The following is a 26636-nucleotide window of genomic DNA, read 5'->3' on the forward strand; positions in this document are numbered from 1 at the left end:
CCTTTGTGCTACTTTTTCTGTTTGGAATACTTCTTGTCTTTATATGGCTGGTTCCTTCTCATTGTGTAGGACTACTCGCAGACTGTTCTTCCTCATTGAGGCCTCTCCTCCAAAACTTCCTGTCACATACATAGCCCTTGCTATGTATGTTTGGTGATTTGTTTGTCTACCCTCACAAGAAAGCAATCTGCTTAAAGATAGGGCTCTTTCTGCCTTATTCATCACTGTGTTCCCAGTGCCTGGTGCAGGGTAGGCCTGGAGTATAATTTTGTGTAGGAATAAATAAGTGGTATTGGTCACAGACCTAGCTGGAGGGGTTTTATGAATTATGAATTCTTTATGCATTTTAATTTGATATTAATGCTTCTGCTCTTTTTCTTCACAGCATGTTATGGAAAGCAACCATTGTACTCACTAGAGGAGTATCAGTTCAGTATCGCTACTTCAAAGGGTGCTTTTTAGAACCAAAGGTATGTTTTTTTTATCTAGTTTCCAGTTTCTTTAACAAACTTACTTCTTTTAAAAAGCAACTAATTTCAGTTTGGAAACATTGAAAGTAATAAGAGTTTGTTTTGATCAAATAAGGAAAACAGAACTCTAGATTAATAATATTTTAGTGCTAAAAAGCAAGCAAGTAGCCACTTCAGAGGCAGACGATGTCTGCAGTGGAATTTTTAAAAGACTAATAGTAAGTATACTCTGCAGTATTCTTGTTATGAAATTGGTTTTAATGATAAATGAGTGTTCTCAGTAGCTGTACTTTTTCTGTAACTTTTGTAAACCTGTTAGTAACCAGTTTTAAAAGCGTTTTCTTTTTGTTTCATTTTTTAATCCTTATGTGGTATAAATACATTTGAAGGAGTATATAGCCAGCTTTGAGTAATTATTTTAAAAAATTATTTCACAACAGCCATCTCTTAGTGGCTGCATTTGTTTTAACTCCTATCAAAACTGAAAGTCATTCCTCTTAGATTTTTTTCAACCATGGTGTTGATAGATTAGGATCTTTTCTGAAAGCCTTTGGAGTATCTGTAAAATCTAATCTGCTTGCTCACAATGATTTATTATTTTGGGATTGTTTTCATATTTAGAAAAGAAAAAAAGTTGATTCTTTCCCTCTTATTTTAAAGATGCTTATTTCCTGAAAGGATTCTTTTCCTTCAGATTTTTATCTTTGAGCACACTTAGGCTGCATGTGAGCAGGGGTTTAGGCAGGAGTCTAGGAAGCAGAACATGCATTAAACCGTTTTAAAATTTTATTTCCCTTTGGGATCATTGAATACTTGTTACATGTGAAAAATGCAAGCAGCCGCTGTTACCTCATTCTCTTAGCCACCATTATAGAAAAGAAAAAACTGACAAAGCCACTTCAGCTGTCTTTTGCACCTATTACGTTTCTTATTCCAAGAATATATTGTAAATACTCAGTAATTAAAATTACATTATGGTTGATCGTCGTGTTGGCTTATCTTGACAATAGTCTCATTTTAATGACTTAAGATCATTTATTTGGCATAAGGGTTATGCATTGTGGCAGAGTTTTTCAGTTTAAATTGAACAGTTGTGCAGTGATAAGTAGGTCATAGCACTCGACATTGAAAGTTTATTTGAAGGATCCTGGTATGTGAAATTTGTAATATGTGAAATCAACAGATTTTACTTAAAGGGGCATTTGGACAAGAAAAATCAAAATGAGTCCTTTGGGCATAGTTTTCTAAAGTAAGACTATTGTCAACATAGATCAAATTAAGCCAACCTACAGTATTTTCCCTCTTCATTGAAAATGTAACCAAAAGCAGCAAATCAGTCCAAACTGCCTTTCTGAAAAAATTGGCAAGAAGTCTGCTTACAGTAAAAAAACAAGTTTTTCCCCTTGTAATACTTGCAAAAGTTTACAGTATGTGTTGGTGAGTGTGTTTCTTTAAGTAGGTGCTCTGTATCGTGTACACATGTACCGTGTGATGCAGGGGCTGCCATGGTAAGTATGTTTTTCATGGACTAGAGTAAATAGCTACATAAAATCCCATGCATATAGCTAGAGGTTTTTTTTTTTCCACATGCCAGCTTAAAATGACACTTCTTTTCTTTTAAAAGTTGGTGGCGCTCTTTAAATGAAACATAATTTTAAATAGAAATAATTATGAAACTTTGTCTCAGTTGTGCATTGTCAAATGATAAAACTAATGTGCAGAGAATCTTAAATTGTAAAATGTAAATTATTGGAATATATATTTTATGAATATAAAGAATGATGGGAAAGCAAAGTAATTATGAAACACTGAAAAGCTGAAATGAGTAATAAGATTAATTTTGCTGAGGTAGTCTACCCAAGCATTTGTAGAGCCTAAGCTAAAAATCCTTGTGGTCTTGTCACTTGAGCTTCATATTTCAGTTTTCTTATCTATAAAATGAAGGGCTTGGACCATAGATTTCTTAGGTCCCTTCCATTGCTAAAATTTTATTGCAAATAAATAAAATTTTACCATTCATATTTTCTCCTCCGTTTTTGCTCTTTCTGGCATATTCTTTTTAGCTTAGAAGAGTCTTGAAGTCCCTTTTCTCTCAACTTTTCATAGCTACCTATTGTCTTCTACTTTGTAGAATTAGAATGAGGTGTTAATATGTTGAATTTTAAAATAATTTTACAGGTGACAAATCAAAATACTATCTTGAACATAGCGAACAAAGGTTGTAGGTATTCTTGGAATGAAAACACAGGTGGGAGTCTGCAGATGGTCCATTTAATTTCACATCTTCACCAGAAATAATTTTTCAGTGAACATCAATTAAAACTTCTTTTTTAAAGATTTTATTTATTTATTTGACAGAGAGAGACACAGTGAGAGAGGGAACACAACAGGGGGAGTGGGAGAGGGAGAAGCAGGCTTCCAGCGGAGCAGGGAACCTGATGCGGGGCTCGATCCCAGGACCCTGGGTTCATGACCTGAGCAGAAGGCAGACGCTTAACGACTGAGCCACCCAGGCGCCCCCAATTAAAACTTTTTTTTAATCCATTTCCATCCTTCTATACTTGTGGCCAGAATTGATGATGTAACCTGATACTGAAATGTTAGCCAATTTGTAATAATGTTGTCTGTGATTTCCCCTTCATTTCAATGGAAATAGCTTTTTATTTTCCGGTAACTTACTCTGTTTCTTATTTTTATAGGTGTTCACATTCACTCATAATTAGATTTGTTATAAACCCTTACTTTGTTCTTAATCTCCCTTGATTTTTGCTTTAAATCCTTTAACAAAAGAATCAATCATCTGTGATAGGCGCACATCATTGTTTATTTTCAGAATAGCCCAGGTATCTTACTTTGTGTAGCAGTTTTCTTAATAAAATTCTTCTGGATGCTAAATACCCTCAGCTGTTAATCTCAAACTTGAACCATCTCACAAATGTCTGTCTGCCTAGCTTTCTTCACCTCATACTTATTCATAAGTGACCATTTTTCTTATTAGTCTTATTAAAAATCATGATTTTTAAATGACTGTTGGTCTGGCCTTGCCATCACAGATAAAAATTCCTCAGAGCCCCTGTTACATGTACCTTTTTTTTTTTCCCCCAAAATGGGGAAAGACAACAGTAAAATTTTAGAAATTACATTTTTCATGATATTTGAAAGCAGTAATACTACATGACTAGTTGATAATTTTGCTACGTTGTTTGTTCAAAACAAAACAGACCAAAAACCTCAGTCTACATATTGTTTCAGTGCTTGATGTAGCTGAGTAATGTCGGTCATTGTTTAAGAAAGCAGTCATTATGCTTTTCTTTCTTTGCAGAAATAGATTATTTTGTATTTTTATTAATATGCTTGTTTCGAAACATTTCAACAATCATCTGATTTAATATATGTTAAATTGTGAAACAACTCTCTCAATACTATTAATGGAATAATGTCTTGGACTGATGATGTTACTTTTTTCTTCAAAGATCCACCTTGCACTTGACTCCAGAGTGCTTAAAATTATGGCAGCCTTTTATAGAATGGAACTGTTCTTTTTTCTAAGATCTTGAAGAATGAATGAGTTTATTACATTTAGCATATTAAAAAGGATTGCATGTTTTGGAGTCATTACTGAGATTTTTAATTTCCTAGTGCTCAGGGCTTAAATTTAAGATGTTCAGTAAGCTAAAATTGAAGATTACCTTCTAAAGTTTAATAAAGTAGTATAATTTTGAAAGTTCGCTGTATTTTAAAACTTGGTAGATTTTTTTTCTATATTATAACTCTTTGTTGTACCAACAAACATGGATTTGTAGTGTGAACGCTTGTATACCCAATTAGAAGTCACCCTTGGAATCAGCTCTTTGGATTGCTCCTCAAACGCTCCATTCTGTTCAAGCCTAGGTTATTTTATGCTGTGAGTAGTGGGTTTGCTACTAAAGCAGATGAGGGTGGAGTTATTAAAATATTATTAAAATATGTTTTCTACCAAATATTTTATCCACAAGGCTATTCTGACATGATTAGATGTAGATATTGTAGTCAACACTTTGTAAAGTTCCCCTGACACTGAATTGATACGAAAACAGAAACAAACTCTCCTTTCTTCTATCTACTTCTTATCCCTGCTGATATTTAATAGTATGTTCCTGGCACCCTTTGAAGTCACCTTTGGTTAGTAACTTCTATAAGAATGTAGATCTATACCATCTTTGTAGCAAAGAGGAAATTTTTTGGGGAAGGCGGGTGTGCAAGGGACATGAGAGGAATGGGGGAAGGGTATAGGTTAGATCTTTCTGGCTACTCTGTTGCTAAGAAACATTGTTCCTTTCTTAATGTATTTATTTGCATCTTTTGAGGATCAGAAAGTTTGATGTTTAAGAAACAAATTTAAAAAAAAAGTGACGGGAAAGTCATAGTAAAAAACATCTAGCAGATGTAGGATTAAATGTATCTCCCTTTTTTTTAGTGTAAAGGAAATGAAATTCACTATATTTAAGATGAGCGGTTTCACAGTAAAAAAAATTTTTTAAAAACATCTGCCCAGTCTGCCAACTCATAAGTTGAACCCTTAAAACAAGGAGGTATTCAGCTAGAGAAAAGAGGATTTGCTATCTTATCCCATTTGCTATATGATTTGAATGAATATCTAATGCTATTTTAGTTTTCAAAGTTCAAAGTTCGCAAGTTTTAAAAAAGATTTCAACCTCTGGTTATTTTTAAGTAGCGGAATATCTCTTGCATTTAATTACTTAATGTGCCTAATTTGTCTCATACTTGTTTATTATCATTTGGCACATTTATTATTAATCAATATTGAAACCTGTAAAATGATACAGAAGAGTATTTAATACCATCTAAAGGTGTACACAATATATAGAGAGAAGCTTATATGTTCTATGCTTTTTAAGAGTATGTAATATATGCCTAGAAAAGGGCTTTTGAAGATTATGTATGAAAATATCAATAGTGATTATCCCTAAGTGGTGTGATAATGAATGATTTTTGTGTTTTCTTTTTGCTTTTTTGTATTTTATTAAAATGTCTTCTGAAGATGTGAAGAGAAATGTAAAATACCTTGTAAGGTTACCGTTGAAATTTTGCTTCTAAAATGTCTATTTAACGGTTTTGTTTGGGCACATAAGTTTAGTCAATTTTTTTTTTTAATAATTAAAAGAAAATTAGGAAGCATTTAGTTAGTAGTTAGTCCTTTAGGTGTACATAGGGAATCTTAGTTGATAGTTTGTTTTTGTTTTTAAATTGCTGTAGATGTTAACATAGAAAGCTTTATTTTCCCTTTTAGTAAGAGAACTTGATAACAGAAGACAATATTAGAAGTTTTCACACTGTATGAGTTTATGAACTGTATGTTAACACATAAAGCTTTATTTTCCCTTTTAGTAAGAGAACTTGATAACAGAAGGCTATTAGAAGTATGTATGAGTTTATGAACTGTAAGACTAGATGGTAGTTCCCTTTTTGTCAGACTTATTCTTCAAATTTACTCATGCACATGTACTTTCTTTTAGGGTTTTCCTGTGCTTTTTAGAAACACTGGTTACTATGATACAAGAAATCTGATGTTCTTCCTGTTATTTACTTACTATAATAAAGAACTTTGTTATGCCCTCTAGTTCCTTGTGATCATTGATCTTGAAGTACTTGTACCTACTATTCCTACTATCATAGAGTATAGGCTTTTCCCAAACACTTGGAGAGTTATTTGAGATGACTTTATTCAGTTATAATACCTCATTGACCGCTGACAACCAAGCATAAAGTATATTTGGTGTTAATTTATGGGAACAGAACATCAGCTAAATATGAAAATTTCTTTAAAACAATTTGGAGTATTGTAGGCAGATTTAAGAAAGGGTTTAAGATGGTTTTATGTGCCAGTTTCATCTCCTTTTTCTCTGTTTACTGCCTCACTGTCCTTTTCTTCCAGCACTCATAATGTTTTGTGAGATGGTACATTCCTGATTTTTGACATATAATATTGATAAATAACAAGATGAATCTTTTGGTTTCATATTTAGTATAAGATTTAGGCCACAAACATCTAATGGAGTCATGGGTAGAAAATAAGATATAAGAAATTATTGCAGACGTTTAACTTTTAAATTGCAGACTATCGGTGGTCCATGCCAAGTCATAGTTCACAAGTGGGAGACTCATCTACAACCACGATCAATAACCCCTTTAGGTATGGGCATTAACTGCATCTGTTTGAGGCATATGCATAAAGTTACTAATATGCTGCACAATGGCTTAGTGGGATTTAATAAATTTTTATTCTAAAGTTTAAGGTCAATGCATTGTCAGTACTGCAAATTTCACTTAGCATATCATGGATCTTTTAAAACTAAACAGTTCTTAATTGCCTTTCTTCATAAACTTTGTTAGAAATGCTTGCCAAGTTATTTTTATTTGGGGGGATTAGATTAATTTATTGTGGAATATTTATTTTCATTTGGAGTAGTTAACAAAGTTTGTAAAATATTATTCTTGACTGAGCATCCACAGCTTTATTTGATTACTTGCTCAGAGAGCTTAGAGAACATTTGAGGAAAAAATTAATCCAAAACAAAGATTCTTAAATTTTTAACTTTGAATAGTAAGAGCAATAGAATAAGTTAACCTATTTATTCTGTGTGGTTTTTTTTTAACTAGTAAATACTTGATTAAACTTGTATGAATGCATTCAAATTTCTTGGTTGTAGCATACATATTTTCTTCCTGATTTACTTAAATACCTGCTGGCTGTGTTAAAATTGATACTCAGATAGTTGGTTTTATTTTGTTCTTGTTTTTGTTTTTTTTTTTCCCCTAAAACATCATTCAGTTTTCTTGTGCCAAAAAATGGCATTTCTCTTCATACAAGTATTTTTAAATGTCCTTTTCCATACGGAGATTAAAATTTGAAGTTCATTTCATATACATAAATTACCCACTTGGACTCATCTGTAAATTCACTCGTGCTGAGAACTGTATCTTTTAGTTTCTAGAGAAAATTAGAATTTAAAAATATTAAATGGCTTGCTAGTAGCTATCTTAGATTAGAAAGTAGTGTGAGATCCTGCTTTACCCTGTGGCAAGGACACGTCTTGTTTAAACAGATATTTCATTCCATCCTCTTTATTGGATTTTCTTTTTATGTTTTAATACATTTTTGATAGTATATTTAGAATTTTCATGAGTAGTGTACTTTAGAATTACAATAGTCCCATACTGAGGTTGGAAATTATTAGGTATTAAACATTTAAAAAATAATTTGCGTTTGGAAGCATCTTGCAGTTAAATATATTTTCTTATTGTGAGAAGTGGGATGTTTGTTTCTGGTCTTTTAAAAATTAATTTTATGCTTTTGGGAAACATAACCTTTAAACTTAAGAGCTGCGTGAAATCTACCAAGAATCTTTATTGGGAACTATCACACCTATTTTGACAAATATTTCAGACTTATATTTAAAGTTAAACTGGGAAAGGAAGTAGCAGGGAAGATCATTAGTGTTTTACTGAAGAGGGTGGGGCTTACCAGCTTTTCTTATTTAGCTGAAATTTCTGTTAGAAGGGAATGTGCTAGCACTTATTCTTTTTGTAGTTCTTCACAGCTCTGTATATGCAGGTAAGTTTGTGCTGTTTCTAAAGCTTGTAGCTGGCTATAGAGAATAGTTGGGATTCGAGGAGAATTACGTTTTAGATAAGTTCAGAATATGCACTACATAAGAATAAGCATTTTAATTGTGCCAAGACCTTTGGTTTAAAAAATCAACCAGGAGATATTGTTGTCCAGCAGCCTGTCTCATAAATTGGTGGGTGTAGAGGTTTGTTCCAGGGCCTCTAGAGCACCTCTCTGAGGAATCTTCTTTCCCTTCCTTGTAACACCACGAATCATCACCAAGTTTGTAAGAACTTTTACTGTTTGATTACCTCCTTAAAAGGGAATTCTTGATTGAGGGCTACAATAAATATGCTTATTCACTTTGGGCTGCTTTTAAACTTTAGATTTCATATTTTAAAAATCCTTAATGTGGGTAATTTTTCAGTTGTTCATTCTGTATACATCATGAATTTTAATTGGTTTTTTTATTTTCCTTCAATTCTAGAAAGTGAAATTATTATTGACGATGGACAATTTGGAATCCACAGTAAGTGAGACTTAGTTTTGACAATTTTTACTGATATGATTGAGATGTTCCCTTATATTTCATTAGAAACAGCACAGGGAAATATGACTGTATGACACTGAAAATAGAGACTAGATCCAAGAAACAAGTACATTCTGTTAAATAATAGTTTCCAGTATAATCCTTAAGCTTTAAAAAATTTTATCCTTTTGGTTTTTGACTGGTGACTTCAGGTGTATGAATTAATATACTTAATTTAAGAATATACTTAACTGTTAACATATCATCACTTTTTAACCCTTATGTTTAGTATTAATGTTTCTAAACATTCTAAACTCTTTTAAGCTAGGTTTGTGCATTCTGTGTGTATATGCATTTACAGTAAAATCCAGATTGAACAAAATGTTCCAGTAATTCTCCTGAGACTTTAACAATTAATTTAGAGTAGAATAGACAATCCTTTTACTTCTGAGTATGTTGAAAATGTCATGCATTCATTTATTTTTCTGCTTCACTAAATACTTTATCCTGAGGATTCACGTTGTCTTCGGTGACTGGAATTCTCACAGTAGAATAGTGTTATCATGCTAGAGCTGCATTTTTATTTTAGATCATATACTATAGAAGTCAAAGATACAAAGGGGGTGAGCAGAATGTGTGCTTGCCCTGACTGTGAACCAGAGATAAATTGCTGATACTAGGTGCCTATGTTTATGCACCTGAGAAATGTACATGCTTTGGCAATATTTGGATAGGAATTAAACTTTTTTTCCTTAATTTTATTTGGGATTATTTATATAACATTATAAGGTAGTCTAAAATACTTGCATAGCTTTAGTTTTAGTGCTTTAGAGTCTTGTTCTGTTTATTTACAAAAGATGGTATTTATGCTACATGTTTTAGAGAGCTTGTTGGATGGAGAAGTAGCTTTCTCATGTCCTTAACTGTAAGGCATGGCATCATATCCCTCTATTGTATGTTAATATCTATGCAGTTATAAATGCAGGCATTTCTTTCCTCTTTTGTAGTTCTCTTAAACTCAGCTTTAGTTAGCTGTCAGGATGGAAAACCGTCTCTCCAACTTTGTCCATTTCTGAGAACAGTTTAAAATTAAGAGAGGATGGTGGTTTCTCTTTATTTTTAAAATTTGATAATTATTGAAACTTTTAAAGTTATACCTAAAGAGAAAAACTTCTGTTTTTTTTTAAGTCCTGTTGATAAAAAAGTTAGGTCCAAAACAGTTGACAGCTTTCTGGTATTTATGAACATTTTATGACATATGTTAGCAGGAAACTTCAAGTTAAATAATGCTAACACAGTGTTATCACAATCCTGCCATTTATGTCAGAACTTATAAAGGCGAGAATAAAAAACTGGCTCACAGTTTTGTTCTTAACCTTCTCATGTCTCAAGCTCCAGCTTTAGTGGTAGAACTAATTTCAGCTGAATAGCTCATATGACGCTTTGGAAGTGTGACAGTGGCCCTCCGTGGAACAACCGCTAGGTTAGAGCCAGTGAGGAATGTGGTATTCTTTCAGAAATTGATGCTATTACTTCAATAATGGACTCAGTATGAAATTTTAATTTCCTTAAGTTGTTAAATGTGGCTGCTTGTTAACATTGCTTTTTTCCCCCCTACTTCATATAAAAGTTTTTGAGTGATAAATTTAAGACTACCTGTGTGTTTGCTTTGGAGAGAAGTTCCAGTGATACATAAACTGCGTGTATTAAAATGTGAACATGAACTAGATTGTTTCAAAAAAGTATGTATAATAATTACTGTTCTTCATATTTACTCTGCCAGATGGTGTTGAAACTCTGGATTCTGGATGGCTGACATGTCAGACTGAAATAAGATTACGTTTGCATTATTCTGAAAAACCTCCGGTCTCAATAACAAAGAAAAAATTAAAAAAATCTAGATTTAGGTATGACCATGTGTATTTGTTACTTAGGCTACTTATTTTTACTAATGCTGTAGATTTCTCACCCATTTGTTTTTAGCCTTTAAGTGTATAAACTAAGAACATAACACACTTATAGATGTTACATTTTCTTATTGAAGGGTCTTGTGAGAGTGAACTGCTTCCCTGACTCAGATTGTTCCAGTTAAACTGGAATTCTCTTAGTATTAATTGCTAAATTTGAAACCAGAAAATTTTCTTTCTATGTAGATAAGTGATTTCCAAGTGTATGTATCTTTGTGGTTTCTACCATTCAAAATTTCTTTTTTTTTTTTTTTTTAGGATTTTGTGTTTATTTGAGAGAGAGCGAGTGAGAGAGAGAGAGAGAGAGAGAAAGGAAGGATGTATGTGAGCTGGGGGAGGAGCAGAGGGAGAGGGACAAGCACATTCCGTGCCGAGATCCCATGATCCTGAGATCATGACCTTAGCCGAAACCAAGAGTTGGACACTTAACCTGCTGAGCCACCTAGGTGCCCCCATTTAAAATTTCTTAGTGTAGCAATAGTTCGTTTTAAAATTGATATGACAGAAATGAATTTGTGCCAAATGAGGGGATAATGGTATAAACAGAGAAAAATGATTATTGGAAATATACTTCGGTGTTCTAAAGTGTTCCTGTGGCTTGAAAATGAAAATTTCATGAAGAAAGGTAGCAGTGATCATGGCAGTTCCAGATTAGTTTCTTCTTACTCCTATATTAAGAATAGATTTCAAGCTTTGTGTAAATAGCTACATAGTGAGTAACTTTATTTTTCTGTAACGTCATCATACATACCTTTAAGTGAGCTGACTTCTCAATGACCCAGGCAGCCCTATCATTTGAGTTTTTATAACTTACAGACTGGGAGTTGTAAGTCTTGGTATGTAAGGCATCCTTTTCTGACAAAATGTCAGGGCTGGGTTGAAAGGGCCATTTTCAGAAACTGAAGTAATTAATAATACAATACTTAGTGTCTTTGTAATAAAACTTACAAGATACTACAGGTAATAACCCATACATGTTTTGTAATAATTGCTTAAATACTGTAGTACTTATCCCAGTCATAAAATTAAAAAGGGAAAGGGTGAGTAACACTTCACAGTCCTTTGCATTGGTGGTTCTGAGAGGAAGTGGAAGGTTTTGGGTGTACCTTACCTTTGTGCATAGCGTATCTAGGCCTTTTTCATACATAATTGAATCCTTTTTTCTTCTAAACTTTAAGTTTATTTATTTATTTATTTATTTGAGAGAGAGAGAGCACCCACATGAGCCCTCCCGCCCCCCCCAGCTGGGGGGCGGGGGAGGGGCAGACTGGGTGGCTCAGTCAGTTAAGCCTCTTGAGTTTGGCTCATGTATTGATCTCATGGTGGTGAGATTTGGCTCTGCGCTTGGGGTGGAGTGTGTTTAACATAATTGAATCTTATTTACATGTGAAAAGAAACAAATTGTGTTACAGCTATAAAGTGTCTTCTTAGAATAAGAACTTGAGGGGTGCCTGGGTGGCTCAGATGGTTGGGCGTGTGCCTTCCACTTGGGTTGTGGTCCCTGCTCAGCGGGGAGCCTGCTTCTCCCTCTCCCTCTGCTGATCCCCCTGCTTGTGCGCTCTCTCTCTGTCAAATAAATAAAATCTTAAAAAAAAAAAAAGAAAAAGAGTAAGACCTTGAAATAAGGATGGCTGTAGAAGATAAAGATAAACCAGATGGTTGGTTAGGCTTATGAGGATTTTTTTCTTTCTTGACTTTAGTTAAGAAATTAATAGATAATTAATGGTTGGGTTCTGCTTGCAAATTTCTGATTGCAAATGCATACTGAGTCCTATACCATTCTTGTTTATATGGAAGTTATTTTGAGTGTTAGTATATATTATTCTGTTAATCAGGCTTAAATTGGAATATTTTTGTATAACCAAACTTTGGTGGGCTCTACAATAAGTAACTGATTGCTATTGAAATAATTGTGTATGGGGTACCTGGCTGGCTCAGTCTGAAGAGTATGTGACTCTTGATCTCAGGGTCGTGAATTTGAGCCCAATGTTGGGTGTAGAGATTATTAAAAAAAAAATATAATAGAAATATAAACTATTAAAAAATTGTGTATAACTAGAAATTTGTGTTCTGACCACCTTTTCCCCCCAAATTCGTATTTAGTGATAAACTAAACCTCCATGGGGTAGGAAATAAATTGATCTGCAAGAATATCAGGACTTTAAAAACTTAGCAACAGCTTATGCATTTTATTTATTTTTTAAAGATTTTATTTATTTTTTTGGCAGAGAGAGAGAGAGACAGCGAGAGAGGGAATATAAGCAAGGGGGAGTGGGAGAGGGAGAAGCAGGCTTCCTGCTGAGCAGGGAGCCCGATGCAGGGCTCGATCCCAGGACCCTGGGATCATGACCTGAGCCGAAGGCAGATGCTTAACAACTGAGCCACCCAGGTGCCCCAGCTTATGCATTTAAATAAAATATTAAACATGCTGTTCTTTCTAATGAGAAAGAACCAGCAAGTTTGTTGTTTTTTTTTAATTATCACCAAGTTTTAAGCAAGTTTCTCCTTCAGTTGACTCTATCAATAAGTGGAAAGACAGATTATAACCACTATAGAGCTATTTGAAGAAAACCTTTAACATAAATGACTAAAATTTGTTCATAAATCCCTTTAAACTTGAATTTTTTTTTTTTTTTTTGGTAAATGCACATTGCTGTTAGCAGAATAGTTATTTTTATCTTTGTGCCTTTCTTGCTTATTTATTACTGTCCAAATGTGATCTCTCTTCATATATCCTGGTAGAGAATGTTCCTTCAGATTCACTAATAGAATCAGTTATCCAGAACTATTCTTTTTTTTTTAATTTCTTTTATTTTTTAAAGATTTTATTTATTTCTTTGAGAGAGAGAGCAAGAAAGAGAGAGAGCACGAGCCGGGTGGAGGGGCAGGGAGCCCCATGTGGGGCTCGAAACCAGGACCCTGACATCATGACGTGAACTGAAGGTAGACGCTTAACTGACTAAGCCACCCAGGCGCCCTGTTTGTTTCATTTAAAAAGTACTTCTATGTAAATACATACACACATGTAAAAAGTGTGCATGCATACAAATAAACATTTAATGCAGTATATCTTTTTTTAATAATGTACTTTTCACAGAATACCTGGACTCACTGTGGTAAGGTAGAAGAAAGGTGAAAATTTTTAATTTACAGCCTCCAACTCTATAGTCTTTTTATGTACACTAACAGAATATGATTCAGTTTGGTGCTTGTTTTATACATATATTCTTTTGTGAGACTTTTCAAAAGAAGTTGAGATAGCCAGTTACAAATGAGATAATAGTAATGGTTCTATAGAAAAAGAGTTACTGAAAACAACCTTAGGCATAATGAGCATTTATCTTGTTTTAATTCTTTGCAGAAGTATATGTAGATAAAAACATCAGTATATTATAAAACACACTAATGCCTTAACCAGTAGTATGTGTAGTCTTGTATAATACCGTATTTTTGTTACTTGAAGGATTAGCATATTCAGGGAGCACTTTTTAAAGTTGGCGTTTAGGTAACACTTGTATAAGTTTTCCTTTTCCATTTTCTTGCATTTCATTATTTTTTCCATTTGTGTAGGGTAAAGCTGACACTAGAGGGCTTGGAAGAAGATGATGATGATAGGGTATCTCCCACCGTTCTTCACAAAATGTCCAACAGCCTAGAGATATCCTTAATAAGCGACAATGAGTTCAAGTGCAGGCATTCACAGCCAGAGTGTGGGTATGGCTTGCAGCCCGATCGTTGGACAGAATACAGCATACAGACAATGGAACCAGATAACCTGGAACTAATATTTGATTTTTTTGAGGTGAGTAATTATTTCACAGTGGGAGTTGAGAAAGAGTGCAGGCATGGGTTTATTTTTATATGTTTTGATTTTTATTTTAGTCTGAGTGTAAACCCATGATTCATACATCCTTTCAGATGTTTGTCTATACATTTTAGCAGGCTTAAAAAACTTGGAGTTGATAGACTCAAGTACTATAAAAAAAAATTCAGCTGAATTGATGTTTTACATCAAGACCAGATGTCTTAATATCTGTGCCTGTTCTTTTTTTTTTTTTTTTTTTAAACCAACGTGGGGCTTGTACTCACAACCTCGAGATCAAGAGTTGCATGATCGACTGAGCCAGCCAGGTGTCCCTGTGTCTATTCTAAATATAAATGAATAATATCCAAAGGAGCCTCCAAGAATAGAGGGACGAGTGGACTGTATGACTCTTGATGGGCCGCCCAGTGTAACTAACATGACTGAGTCCTCCTCATGACTGAAGTCTGTGGTTTATTGAGGCATTTTTATAATAAGAATTCAGAACAGCGGACTCATTTTTACAACTTTGCATGATAGTATAAATATGTAGCCAAAAAGAGTTGCTATGAAGATTGTGCCAGGTTGTTCAGAATCTGCTACCAGCTTTCCAGAGCTCCTCGCGACTCAACATGAGAGCCCTCTGGCTTGGGGCGTTCAGGGGTTCTCGTCTTCATAAGTCAGGCTGGGTCCTTGGCTAAGGTCCTCGCTTTACTGTGCCCAGGTAGTGGTTCTGTGTACTGCTTTCCTTAGGCTCTGGCTCTTTGGCACTTCCACTCCCATTTCCATTAGACGAGAGACCTAGCCACAGTTCTGTGAAAATAGCAGAGTACAGGATGGATTTAAACCCACAAGTAACATTTGTTACACTTGTTAAAATCATTATAGTCTTTGAATTATTTAATTTGATGATGCCTTTATGCATCGCCTTTGCAACTGGCTTTTTGTATGAAAAAGCTTTTTGCATTGTATGAAATTTAAAGTGTTTCCTTTCAAAAAGCTATAATAAAGAATTTTATTTTTAAAAAACCTGTAATTCGATCTTACCCAAGTAATAAGATCTGTGAGACTTTATTGTAAAAATGTGAGGTTTTGGTTGAATGTTTCCTTATTTCTTAAGGACCCATCTTTTAATACTCTCTTTAAACGTCCTAACTTGCTTTTCATTTGTTTAGCAGTTTTGGAAATACTGTTTTATTCGTAGACTAGGCTGATAAAATATCCAATGTAATCTCCAAATGAGTATTCAGTTTCCTAGAGAGTTAATTATCCCTTTATGTTCTCTGTGGTAATTCATTTTTAGAGAATATAATACACATTAACAGCTCACTACAGGTGTATTTTAGTCTTTGAATATGAAGAGACTTAGAAACTTTGTCAGTGTTTTAAATTCATCTGATACATGTTAAAGGATCAGAAGTGCCAATCAACAGAATTATGACTAATAAAGTACCATATAAAATCTTTTTTTTTTATTGTTATGTTAATCCCCATACATTACATCATTAGTTTTAGATATAGTGTTCCATGATTCATTGTTTGTGCGTAACACCCAGTGCTCCATGCAGAACGTGCCCTCCTCAATACCCATCACCAGGCTAACCCATCCTCCCAACCCCCTCCCCTCTAGAACCCTCAGTTTGTTTTCAGAGTCCATCGTCTCTCATGGTTCTTCTCCCCCTCTGATTTCCCCCCCTTCATTCTTCCCCTCCTGCTACATTCTTCTTCTTTTTTTCTTTCTTAACATATATTGCATTATTTGTTTCAGAGGTACAGATCTGAGATTCAACAGTCTTGCACAGTTCACAGCGCTTACCAGAACACATACCCTCCCCAGTGTCCATCACCCAGTCACCCCATCCCTCCCACCCCACCCCCCACTCCAGCAACCCTCAGTTTGTTTCCTGAGATTAAGAATTCCTCATATCAGTGAGGTCATATGATACATGTCTTTCTCTGTTTGACTTATTTCGCTCAGCATAATACCCTCCAGTTCCATCCACGTCGTTGCAAATGGCAAGATCTTATTCCTTTTGATGGCTGCATAATATTCCATTGTATACATATACCACATCTTCTTTATCCATTCATCTGTTGATGGACATCTTGGCTCTTTCCACAGTTTGGCTATTGTGGACATTGCTGCTATAAACATCGGGGTGCACGTAGCCTTTCGGGTCCCTACTTTTGTATCTTTGGGGTAAATACCCAGTAGTGCAATTGCTGGATCATATGGTAGCTCTATTTTCAACTTTTTGAGGAACCTCCATACTGTTTTCCAGAGTGGCTGCACCAGCTTGCATTCCCACCAACAGTGGAGGAGGGTTCCCCTTTCTCCGCATCCCCGCCAACATCTGTCATTTCCTGACTTGTTAATTTTAGCCATTCTGACTGGTGTGAGGTGGTATCTCATTGAGGTTTTGATTTGGATTTCCCTGATGCCGAGCGATATTGAACACTTTTTCATGTGTCTGTTGGCCATTTGGATGTCTTCTTTGGAAAAATGTCTGTTCATGTCTTCTGCCCATTTCTTGATTGGATTCTTTGTTCTTTTGGTGTTGAGTTTGATGAGTTCTTTATAGATTTTGGATACTAGCCCTTTATCTGATATGTCATTTGCAAATATCTTCTCCCATTCTGTCAGTTGTCTTTTGGTTTTGTTGACTGTTTCCTTGGCTTTGCAAAAGCTTTTGATCTTGATGAAGTCCCAATAGTTCATTTTTGCCCTTGCTTCCCTTGCCTTTGGCGATGTTTCTAGGAAGAAGTTGCTGCGGCTGAGGTCGAAGAGGTTGCTGCCTGTGTTCTCCTTTAGGATTTTGATGGACTCCTGTCTCACATTGAGGTCTTTCAACCATTTGGAGTCTATTTTTGTGTGTGGTGTAAGGAAATGGTCCAGTTTCATTCTTCTGCATGTGGCTGTCCAATTTTCCCAACACCATTTGTTGAAGAGACTGTCTTTTTTCCATTGGACATTCTTTCCTGCTTTGTCAAAGATGAGTTGACCATAGAGTTGAGGGTCCATTTCTGGGCTCTCTATTCTGTTCCATTGATCTATGTGTCTGTTTTTGTGCCAGTACCATACTGTCTTGATGATGACAGCTTTGTAGTAGAGCTGGAAGTCTGGAATTGTGATGCCGCCAGCTTTGCTTTTCTTTTTCAACATTCCTCTGGCTATGCGGGGTCTTTTCTGGTTCCATACAAATTTTAGGATTATTTGTTCCATTTCTTTGAAGAAAGTGGATGGTATTTTGATGGGGATTGCATTGAATGTGTAGATTGCTCTAGGTAGGATTGACATCTTCACAATATTTGTTCTTCCAATCCATGAGCATGGAACGTTTTTCCATTTCTTTGTGTCTTCCTCAATTTCTTTCATGAGTATTTTATAGTTTTCTGAGTACAGATCCTTTGCCTCTTTGGTTAGATTTATTCCTAGGTATCTTATGGTTTTGGGTGCAATTGTAAATGGGATCGACTCCTTAATTTCTCTTTCTTCTGACTTGTTGTTGGTGTATAGGAATGCCACTGACTTCTGTGCATTGATTTTATATCCTGCCACTTGACTGAATTCCTGTATGAGTTCTAGCAGTTTTGGGGTGGAGTCTTTGGGATTTTCCACATAAAGTATCATATCATCTGCAAAGAGTGAGAGTTTGACTTCTTCTTTGCCAATTTGGATGCCTTTGATTTCTTTTTGTTGTCTGATTGCTGTGGCTAGGACTTCCAATACTATGTTGAATAGCAGTGGTGATAGTGGACATCCCTGCCGCGTTCCTGACCTTAGGGGGAAAGCTCTCAGTTTTTCCCCATTGAGAATGATATTCGCTGTAGGTTTTTCATAGATGGCTTTTATGATATTGAGGTATGTACCCTCTATCCCTACACTCTGAAGAGTTTTGATCAAGAAAGGATGCTGTACTTTGTCAAATGCTTTTTCTGCATCTATTGAGAGGATCATGTGATTCTTGTTTTTTCTTTTGTTAATGTATTGTATCACGTTGATTGATTTGCGGATGTTGAACCAACCTTGCAGCCCAGGGATAAATCCCACTTGGTCGTGGTGAATAATCCTTTTAATGTACTGTTGGATCCTATTGGCTAGTATTTTGGTGAGAATTTTTGCATCCATGTTCATCAGGGATATTGGTCTGTAATTCTCCTTTTTGATGGGGTCTTTGTCTGGTTTTGGGATCAAGGTAATGCTGGCCTCATAAAATGAGTTTGGAAGTTTTCCTTCCATTTCTATTTTTTGGAACAGTTTCAGAAGGATAGGTATTAATTCTTCTTGAAATGTTTGGTAGAATTCCCCTGGGAAGCCATCTGGCCCTGGGCTTTTGTGTTTTGGGAGATTTTTGATGACTGCTTCTATTTCCTTAGTGGTTATAGGTCTGTTCAGGTGTTCTATTTCTTCCTGGTTCAGTTTTGGTAGTTGATACATCTCTAGGAATGCATCCATTACTTCCAGGTTATCTAATTTGCTGGCATAGAGTTGCTCATAATATGTTCTTATAATTGTTTGTATTTCTTTGGTGTTGGTTGTGATCTCTCCTCTTTCATTCATGATTTTGTTGATTTGGGTCATTTCTCTTTTCTTTTTGATAAGTCTGGCCAGGGGCTTATCAATCTTGTTAATTCTTTCAAAGAACCAGCTCCTAGTTTCGTTGATCTGTTCTACTGTTCTTTTGGTTTCTATTTCATTGATTTCTGCTCTGATCTTTATTATTTCTCTTCTCCTGCTGGGTTTAGGCTTTATTTGCTGTTCTTTCTCCAGCTCCTTTAGGTGTAGGGTTAGGTTGTGTACTTGAGACCTTTCTTGTTTCTTGAGAAAGGCTTGTATTGCTATATACTTTCCTCTTAGGACTGCCTTTGCTGTATCCCAAAGATTTTGAATAGTTGTGTTTTCATTTTCATTGGTTTCCATGAATTTTTTTAATTCTTCTTTAATTTCCTGGTTGACCCATTCATTCTTCAGTAGGATGCTCTTTAGCCTCCATGTATTTGAGTTCTTTCTGACTTTCCTCTTGTGATTGAGTTCTAGTTTCAAAGCATTGTGGTCTGAAAATAGGCAGGGGATGATCCCAATCTTCTGGTACCGGTTGAGACCTGATTTATGACCTAGGATGTGATCTATTCTGGAGAATGTTCCATGGGCACTAGAGAAGAATGTGTATTCCGTTGCTTTGGGATGGAATGTTCTGAATATGTCTGTGAAGTCCATTTGGTCCAGTGTGTCATTTAAAGTCTTTATTTCCTTGTTGATCTTTTGCTTAGACGATCTGTCCATTTCAGTGAGGGGGGTGTTAAAGTCCCCCACTATTATTGTATTGTTGTCGATGTGTTTCTTTGCTTTTGTTATTAATTGCCTTATATAATTGGCTGCTCCCATGTTAGGGGCATAGATATTTACAATTGTTAGATCTTCTTGTTGGATAGACCCTTTAAGTATGATATAGTGTCCTTCCTCATCTCTTATTACAGTCTTTGGTTTAAAATCTAATTTGTCTGATATAAGGATTGCCACCCCAGCTTTCTTTTGGTGTCCATTAGCATGGTAAATAGTTTTCCACCCCCTCACTTTCAATCTGGGGGTGTCTTTGGGTCTAAAATGAGTCTCTTGCAGACAGCATATCGATGGGTCTTGTTTTTTAATCCAATCTGATAGCCTGTGTCTTTTGATTGGGGCATTTAGCCCATTTACATTCAGGGTAACTATTGAAAGATAGGAGTTCAGTGCCATTGTATTGCCTGTAAAGTGACTGTTACTGTATATTGTTTGTGTTCCTTTCTGGTCTATGTTGCTTTTAGGCTCTCTCTTTGCTTAGAGGACCCCTTTCAATATTTGTTGTAGGGCTGGTTTCGTGTTTGCAAATTCCTTTAGTTTTTGTTTGTCCTGGAAGCTTTTTATCTCTCCTTCAATTTTCAATGACAGCCTAGCTGGATATAGTATTCTTGGCTGCATATTTTTCTCATTTAGTGCTCTGAATATGTCCTGCCAGTCCTTTCTGGCCTGCCAGGTCTCTGTGGATAAGTCTGTTGCCAATCTAATGTTTCTACCATTGTAGGTTACATATCTCTTCTCCCGAGCTGCTTTCAGGATTTTCTCTTTGTCTCTGAGACTCGTAAGTTTTACTATTAGATGTCGGGGTGTTGACCTATTTTTATTGATTTTGAGAGGGGTTCTCTGTGCTTCCTGGATTTTGATGCCTGTTTCCTTCCCCAAATTAGGGAAGTTCTCTGCTATAATTTGCTCCATTATACCTTCTGCACCTCTCTCTCTTTCTTCTTCTTCTGGGATCCCAATTATTCTAATGTTGTTTCGTCTTATGGTATCGTTTATCTCTCGAATTCTGCCCTCGTGATCCAGTAGTTGTTTATCTCTCTTTTTCTCAGCTTCTTTATTTTCCATCATTTGGTCTTCTATCTCACTGATTCTTTCTTCTGCCTCATTTATCCTAGCAGTTAGCGCCCCCATATTTGATTGCACCTCATTAATAGCCTTTTTGATTTCTACTTGGTTCGATTTTAGTTCTTTTACTTCTCCAGAAAGGGTTTCTCTAATAACTTCCATGTTTTTTTCAAGCCCAGCTAGTATCTTTAAAGTGATGATTCTGAACTCTAGATCTGACATCGTACTAATGTCCGTATTGAGTAGGTCCCTGGCAGTCGGTACTACCTCTTGTTCTTTTTGTTGAGGTGATTTTTTCCGTCTTGTCATTTTGTGCAGAGGAGAATAGATTAATGAGAGAACAAAATGCTAGCAGGGTAACAACGTCCCCAGAAAATATACTCTAAACAAATCAGAAAAGACCTGAAGCAGTGGGAAAAGAAAGGGAAAGAGAGAAAAAAGAAAAGGAAAGAAAAAAAGAAAAAAGAAAAAGATAAAGATAAAAACAAACAAAAGCAGAACAAAACAAAACAAAACAAAAACAGAATGTGATCAAATATGATCAGGCTGGATTATAGATCAGTGCCACACACTAGATTTTGGGTGTATTTTGGTCTGTTAAAAGAAAGTCCCTCCCAAAATTTTAAAGAAAGAAAAACTTATATATGTACAAAAATAAGGGTTGATATGATGAAGGGATGGAATATGACTGTAAAGATGGAAGTTATAAAAAATTTTAAAAAAGGATTTGATAAGTTGTTTGAAAAAAGAAAGAAGAGGATTAAAAAAAAAAAAAAGAAAGAAAAAAGGGAGAGAATGTGATCAGGCAGGGGAGTAGAAAAAAACCATACACTAGAGATTTAGAGTATATTTTGATCTGTTAGAAGAAACTATCTCAAGATTTTAAAGAGAGAACAACTTATATATATATGCCAAAAATACGGGTAACTACTATGAAGGGATAGAATATGACTTTAAAAATGAAAAATAAAAATGTTTTTTTTTAAAAAAGGGATTGATAAGATGTTGGTTGAAAAAGGGAAAAAGAAAAATTCAAAAAAAAAAAAAAGGAAAAAAGAAAAAACAGTTAAAAAAAATAATTAACTTTGAAAGACTAAAGAATCATGGTAAAAAAGCCATGAATTCTATGTGCAGTGTTCCCCTAGCGCTGGAGTTCTGCCGTTCTCATTGATCGGTAAACTTGGTCTTGGCTGGCTGTTCTCGCTGATCTTCTGGGGGAGGGGCCTGTTGCCGTGGTTCCCAAATGTCTTTGCCGGAGGCAAAATTGCCCCGCCCTTGCCGGTCCGGGCTAAGTAATCTGCTCGGGTTTGCTCTCCGGAGCTTTTGTTCCCTGCAAACTCTCCGTACAGCTTTGGAGGCGGAGAGTGAAAATGGTGGCCTCCCAGTCTCCGCCCCGGCGGAGCCGAGAACTCGGGGTCCTGCTCCTCAGCGAGCCCCCAGAGAAAAGCCGTCAGTCACTCCCGTCTCCCCGGTCCCCCGCCGCACTCCGCGCTCACCCGGCCTGTGACCGCGCCTTTCTATCTGGCACCCGACCCCGGGTGGAGTCTCCAAGCCCAGCAGATCCCCGCGGTGCGCTCCTGCACCTCTCCTCCCGGGGGAAGAAGGTGAGTCTCCCCGGATCTGCCGCTTGTTGGGTCCCTGCTGGAGGAGCAGTGGCCCGACTGTGCCGCGGATCACGGTTTATAGCAACCCCGAGCTGAGAGCCCGCGCCTGGGCTCCGTCTCTGCAGCCGGCTTCCCTGCTCCGATCCCTGGGAGCTCTGCCGCACTCAGGCACCCCCGGTCTTTCTGTGACCCCGAGGGTCCTGAGACCACACTGTCCCGCGAGGGTTCCACCCCCCACTTCGCCACCAGAGTGCCGTCCCTCAGCGGAGCAGACTTCTAAAAGTTCCGACTTTGTGCTCCGTGGCTCTATCACTTGCCAGAAGCGGCCGTCGGAGGCCCCTCCCCCTCCGTCTATCCTCCCGAATATCGCCTCGGATTCACTTCTCCGCACGTCCTACTTTCCAGAAAGTGGTCGCTTTTCTGTTCAGAGAGTTGTTGCTCTTCTTTTCTTTGATCTCCTGTTGAGTTTGTAGGTGTTCAGAATGGTTTGATCCCTATCCAGCTGAATTCTTGAGAGGAGACGAAATCCAGGTCTCCTACTCCTCCGCCATCTTGCTCCGCCCCCAAAGTACCATATAAAATCTTAAAATATTATATACTAAAAGAAAATGTATCATTTATTTTACAAAGAATCTTATCTAAATTACCTGAATATAAATTTGATTCCTATTTATTATTGATCTTCCTCAATAGATTCTGAATTAATTTTAAGGGAGTTTTTTGATCTTTAAATGGGAAATACTGAAGTGTAAGAATGTGGATTATTTTAAACCTCATTTTTTTATTTCAGGAAGATCTCAGTGAACATGTAGTTCAGGGTGATGCCCTTCCTGGACATGTAGGGACAGCGTGCCTCTTATCATCCACCATTGCCGAGAGTGGGAAGAGTGCTGGAATTCTTACTCTTCCCATCATGAGCAGAAATTCCAGAAAAACAATAGGCAAAGTGAGAGGTAAGCTGGGAGAAACAGAGGGGCCCTTTATAAATAAGCAAAGTTTAGGTTCGAATTTTAGTTAGCTTCAAATTGAGTTTTTGAGAATGGCGTTAAGTTAATAATTTGTTTTTGGAATATTAACTACTACAATAGCAATAAGGGACATCTGTGAAATTTTCTGGAAGCTTTACTCTGAATCAGTTTTGACTTGTTTTCTATTTGATAGAGATTGATAAAGTTGATTCGAGGGATATTTAAACGTAAATACCATTTAAATGCTCATCGTGGCCTCTTTAATCAGCTTTATCTTTATTTCTGCCCCCTTTTTTTCTATGGAAGTTGACTATATAATTATTAAGCCATTACCAGGATACAGTTGTGACATGAAATCTTCGTTTTCCAAGTATTGGAAGCCAAGAACACCATTGGATGTTGGACATCGAGGTGCAGGGAATTCTACAACAACTGCTCAGTAGGTTGAATATTTGAGCGGTATTTAGCATTTGGTAGCTTGCGCATGGTAAGGTTCCATTGGTTTGGCCCACTAAAGGTCAAAGGATCCCTTTATTACCTGGGATAGAGACTAACTCACTCGTAAGACTCTGTCTGGTCAGTGTCTCTAATATCTACCGAACTCTGATGCCAAGAGGGACATTAAAAAGAGAAAGCCGAGGAAAAGCTTGATGCAGGGAGCAGCCTGAATCTCAGTGTGTGTTGTGGTCCCAACCTTTGGCATGCTTCCCTCTCTGGGTCTCAGTTTCCTCACCCGTTCTTGGTATCATTTCCATACTGCCGACCTGCTGGGTGTCAGCCTTTTCCCATTCCCCCGGTCGGCCAGGATTAAGTGCTCTGAGGCACCATTGCAAGGGGCAAGTCTCTGTGTCTCTTCTACTTTATGCCACTGCAAAAGATTGTTTTCCTTGAGTGGTCACCTCACTTGGGGAGGTATGTGTGGGTGTGGGATAAGTTTATATTCAGCTTATAAGTACCTGCAGTCATTAGAGCTTGCATTTATGGAATAAATGCATATACCCACCAAGTGATGGTCACAGTCTTAATTTGGGGATGGCAGAAGGAGCTTCAGCATAGAGAATATTGAACTGTTTCCATTGTTAAAGATATAGTTGGCTTTTTTTTTTTTTTTTAAGATTTTATTTATTTATTTGAGAGGGAGAGGGACAAGCAGACTCCCCCCATGCACAGAGCCTGATGTCAGCAGGGCTCCATCCCAGGACCCTGAGATCCTGACCTGAACCTAAGTCAGACGCTTAACGACTGAGCCATCCAGGCACCCCAGTTGGCTTCTTTATTACACTTGTTTTCTTTATCCTGTCTATAGTGGATGATAACTGTATTTCTATATATTTCTTCTCTTTCAGGCTTGCTAAAGTTCAAGAAAATACTATTGCTTCTTTAAGAAATGCTGCTAGTCATGTAAGTGACCTTCTCTTTTTTTGAACAACTTGGGACCGTTGGTCCAAAGATAGCAAAGTAGAGAAATGTGGGCTTGGGGAATCTCTTCCATTAATAGCTTAAAAAGGTTAAGTAGGTTAAAAATGCATGCTTCTTCTGAATATGATTCTAAGCGAAGATAAAGTATCTCTGAGCATTTGTTTTTAGATTCTTGGTGAAGATTGTGATGAAAACTATAGAATCATTAGCATGTTTGAGATTACAGGTTTTTTTGTTTGTTTGTTTTAAAAGAGCCAGAGAGCATAAGCAGGGGGAGGGGCAGAGGGAGACTCCGGGAGAAGCAGACTCCCCACTTAGCAGGGAGCCCAACGTGGGGCTCAATCCCAGGACCCTGGGATCATGACCTCAGGCAAAGGCAGATGTTCAACTGACAGAGCCACCCAGGAGCCCCTGAGATTACAAGTTTTGAGTGATTGGAACAAGAAAAACAATCCCCATTAAGCACTGGTTTTCATTAACTGAGTATTGTGCTCACTCAGATACTTTGAAAATAATGCTTACAGAAGGATTTGATGGTGGTTTTAGGTAACGCTTAAGTCTGTCAATTTATGTCCTGCATACCAACTTGATTATGTTAAATTTCTTAATTCCTTTTATCCATTTATAAAAGGTTAGAGTCCATTTTTTAGCTTTCAATTTTTTTCAGCAACTACAACTTGACATTTTTAATCAAGAACCTGAGATTCCCCTGTCTCCCCCTGCTGCCTTGTACTTGACTGAAAAACCTCATGCTCTAAAGTTAAACTAGGGGGGAAAGGGAGGAGAACAGCTCATTCTTTTATTTTCATTTTCTCCAGAGTGTTCTCCGCGTGCCTTACACTTTGCCTTTTTAAATAGTTCAGCAAGTAAACTTGATTAGTGTGATGTTTAATTTTATTACTTATATGAGCAAACATCTATTCTAAGACATGCTTTTTTCATATTTGAGCATCTCTACAATTGGTTAGGGTTTTACAACTTTCTTAGCCTTGCATCCTGGTGTCATGGGCAGCATTTTTTCCCCTTTTAGTGGTATATGAAGCATATTATAATTCATGACATTTTATTTTAGTGTTTAAAAATATTAATAGTGGATTCTTCTGTCTTTTGTTGAAAGGATGATATTAAATCTATGAGTGTTGGGGGCTCTAGTTCATTATTTGGAACCAGTTTCAGTTCATTGTAGCTAACTAGTCTAAACATTGGTTTATTAGCTGTAAACACATGAAGATCCTGTTAAGGAACTTTAGTGTCTACATGTCCTTTTTTTTTTTTTTTTTAAAGAGAGGGAGGTGGGAAGAGGCAGCGGTAGAGGGAGGAGAGAATCTTAAGCGGCTAGCACAGAGTCCGACACAGGGCTCGATCTCACAACCCTGAGATCATGACCCGAGCCAAAATCAAGAGTCAGTTACTTAACTGACTGAGCCACCCAGGCATCCCTCCGTGCCTTTTGAGAGAAAATTTCATTAAGCTTTTTTTCTTCCATGTTCTGTTGAGATCCTTTGTAAGTCATAAGGATCACATTTTAGAATGCCATATGCTAGTTATTAATGACTTGTTTATTTTAATGTTAAAAACATATCCTTGAAGGGGTTCTGATATGTTATTGGCTTATTTCTTAAAGCTCACACATGGATTTTGGGATCAGGTCTTCTCTTGCAGTAAAATTATCTTCCAAAGGGTGGTGATCCTGTAAAGTTAAACATTTAAACTACAGAGCTATAATTTGTTTAATCAATATAACTATTTAAGGATGCTAGGGTTTGTTCTCTTCGGTAGAAACGCTTTTTTTGTTATTGTCTTGTTTTATAGCACTAGAAGGAGCTAAACTTATTTCCTGTTTCAGAAGTCATCAAGGAAAT

The 26636-nt window shown here is 36.6% G+C and overlaps 1 protein-coding gene across 5 annotated transcripts in view; it reads left to right on the forward strand.

The window, feature by feature from the left end:
- The window catches only part of GPCPD1 (glycerophosphocholine phosphodiesterase 1), a 61376-nt gene that overhangs the window by 13345 nt on the left and 21395 nt on the right, over positions 1–26636 (forward strand). For all 5 annotated transcript variants that reach the window (XM_078056966.1, XM_078056968.1, XM_078056970.1 and 2 more), the window contains 8 exons: positions 386–470; positions 6588–6663; positions 8567–8608; positions 10392–10515; positions 14146–14377; positions 23178–23340; positions 23662–23794; positions 24702–24756. In XM_078056966.1, coding sequence (XP_077913092.1) covers positions 386–470; positions 6588–6663; positions 8567–8608; positions 10392–10515; positions 14146–14377; positions 23178–23340; positions 23662–23794; positions 24702–24756 — 910 coding nt within the window. The remainder of the gene's footprint in view (positions 1–385; positions 471–6587; positions 6664–8566; positions 8609–10391; positions 10516–14145; positions 14378–23177; positions 23341–23661; positions 23795–24701; positions 24757–26636) is intronic.

This window comes from Halichoerus grypus, chromosome 10 (genome assembly GCF_964656455.1).
Source record: "Halichoerus grypus chromosome 10, mHalGry1.hap1.1, whole genome shotgun sequence".
NCBI lineage: Eukaryota > Metazoa > Chordata > Mammalia > Carnivora > Phocidae > Halichoerus > Halichoerus grypus.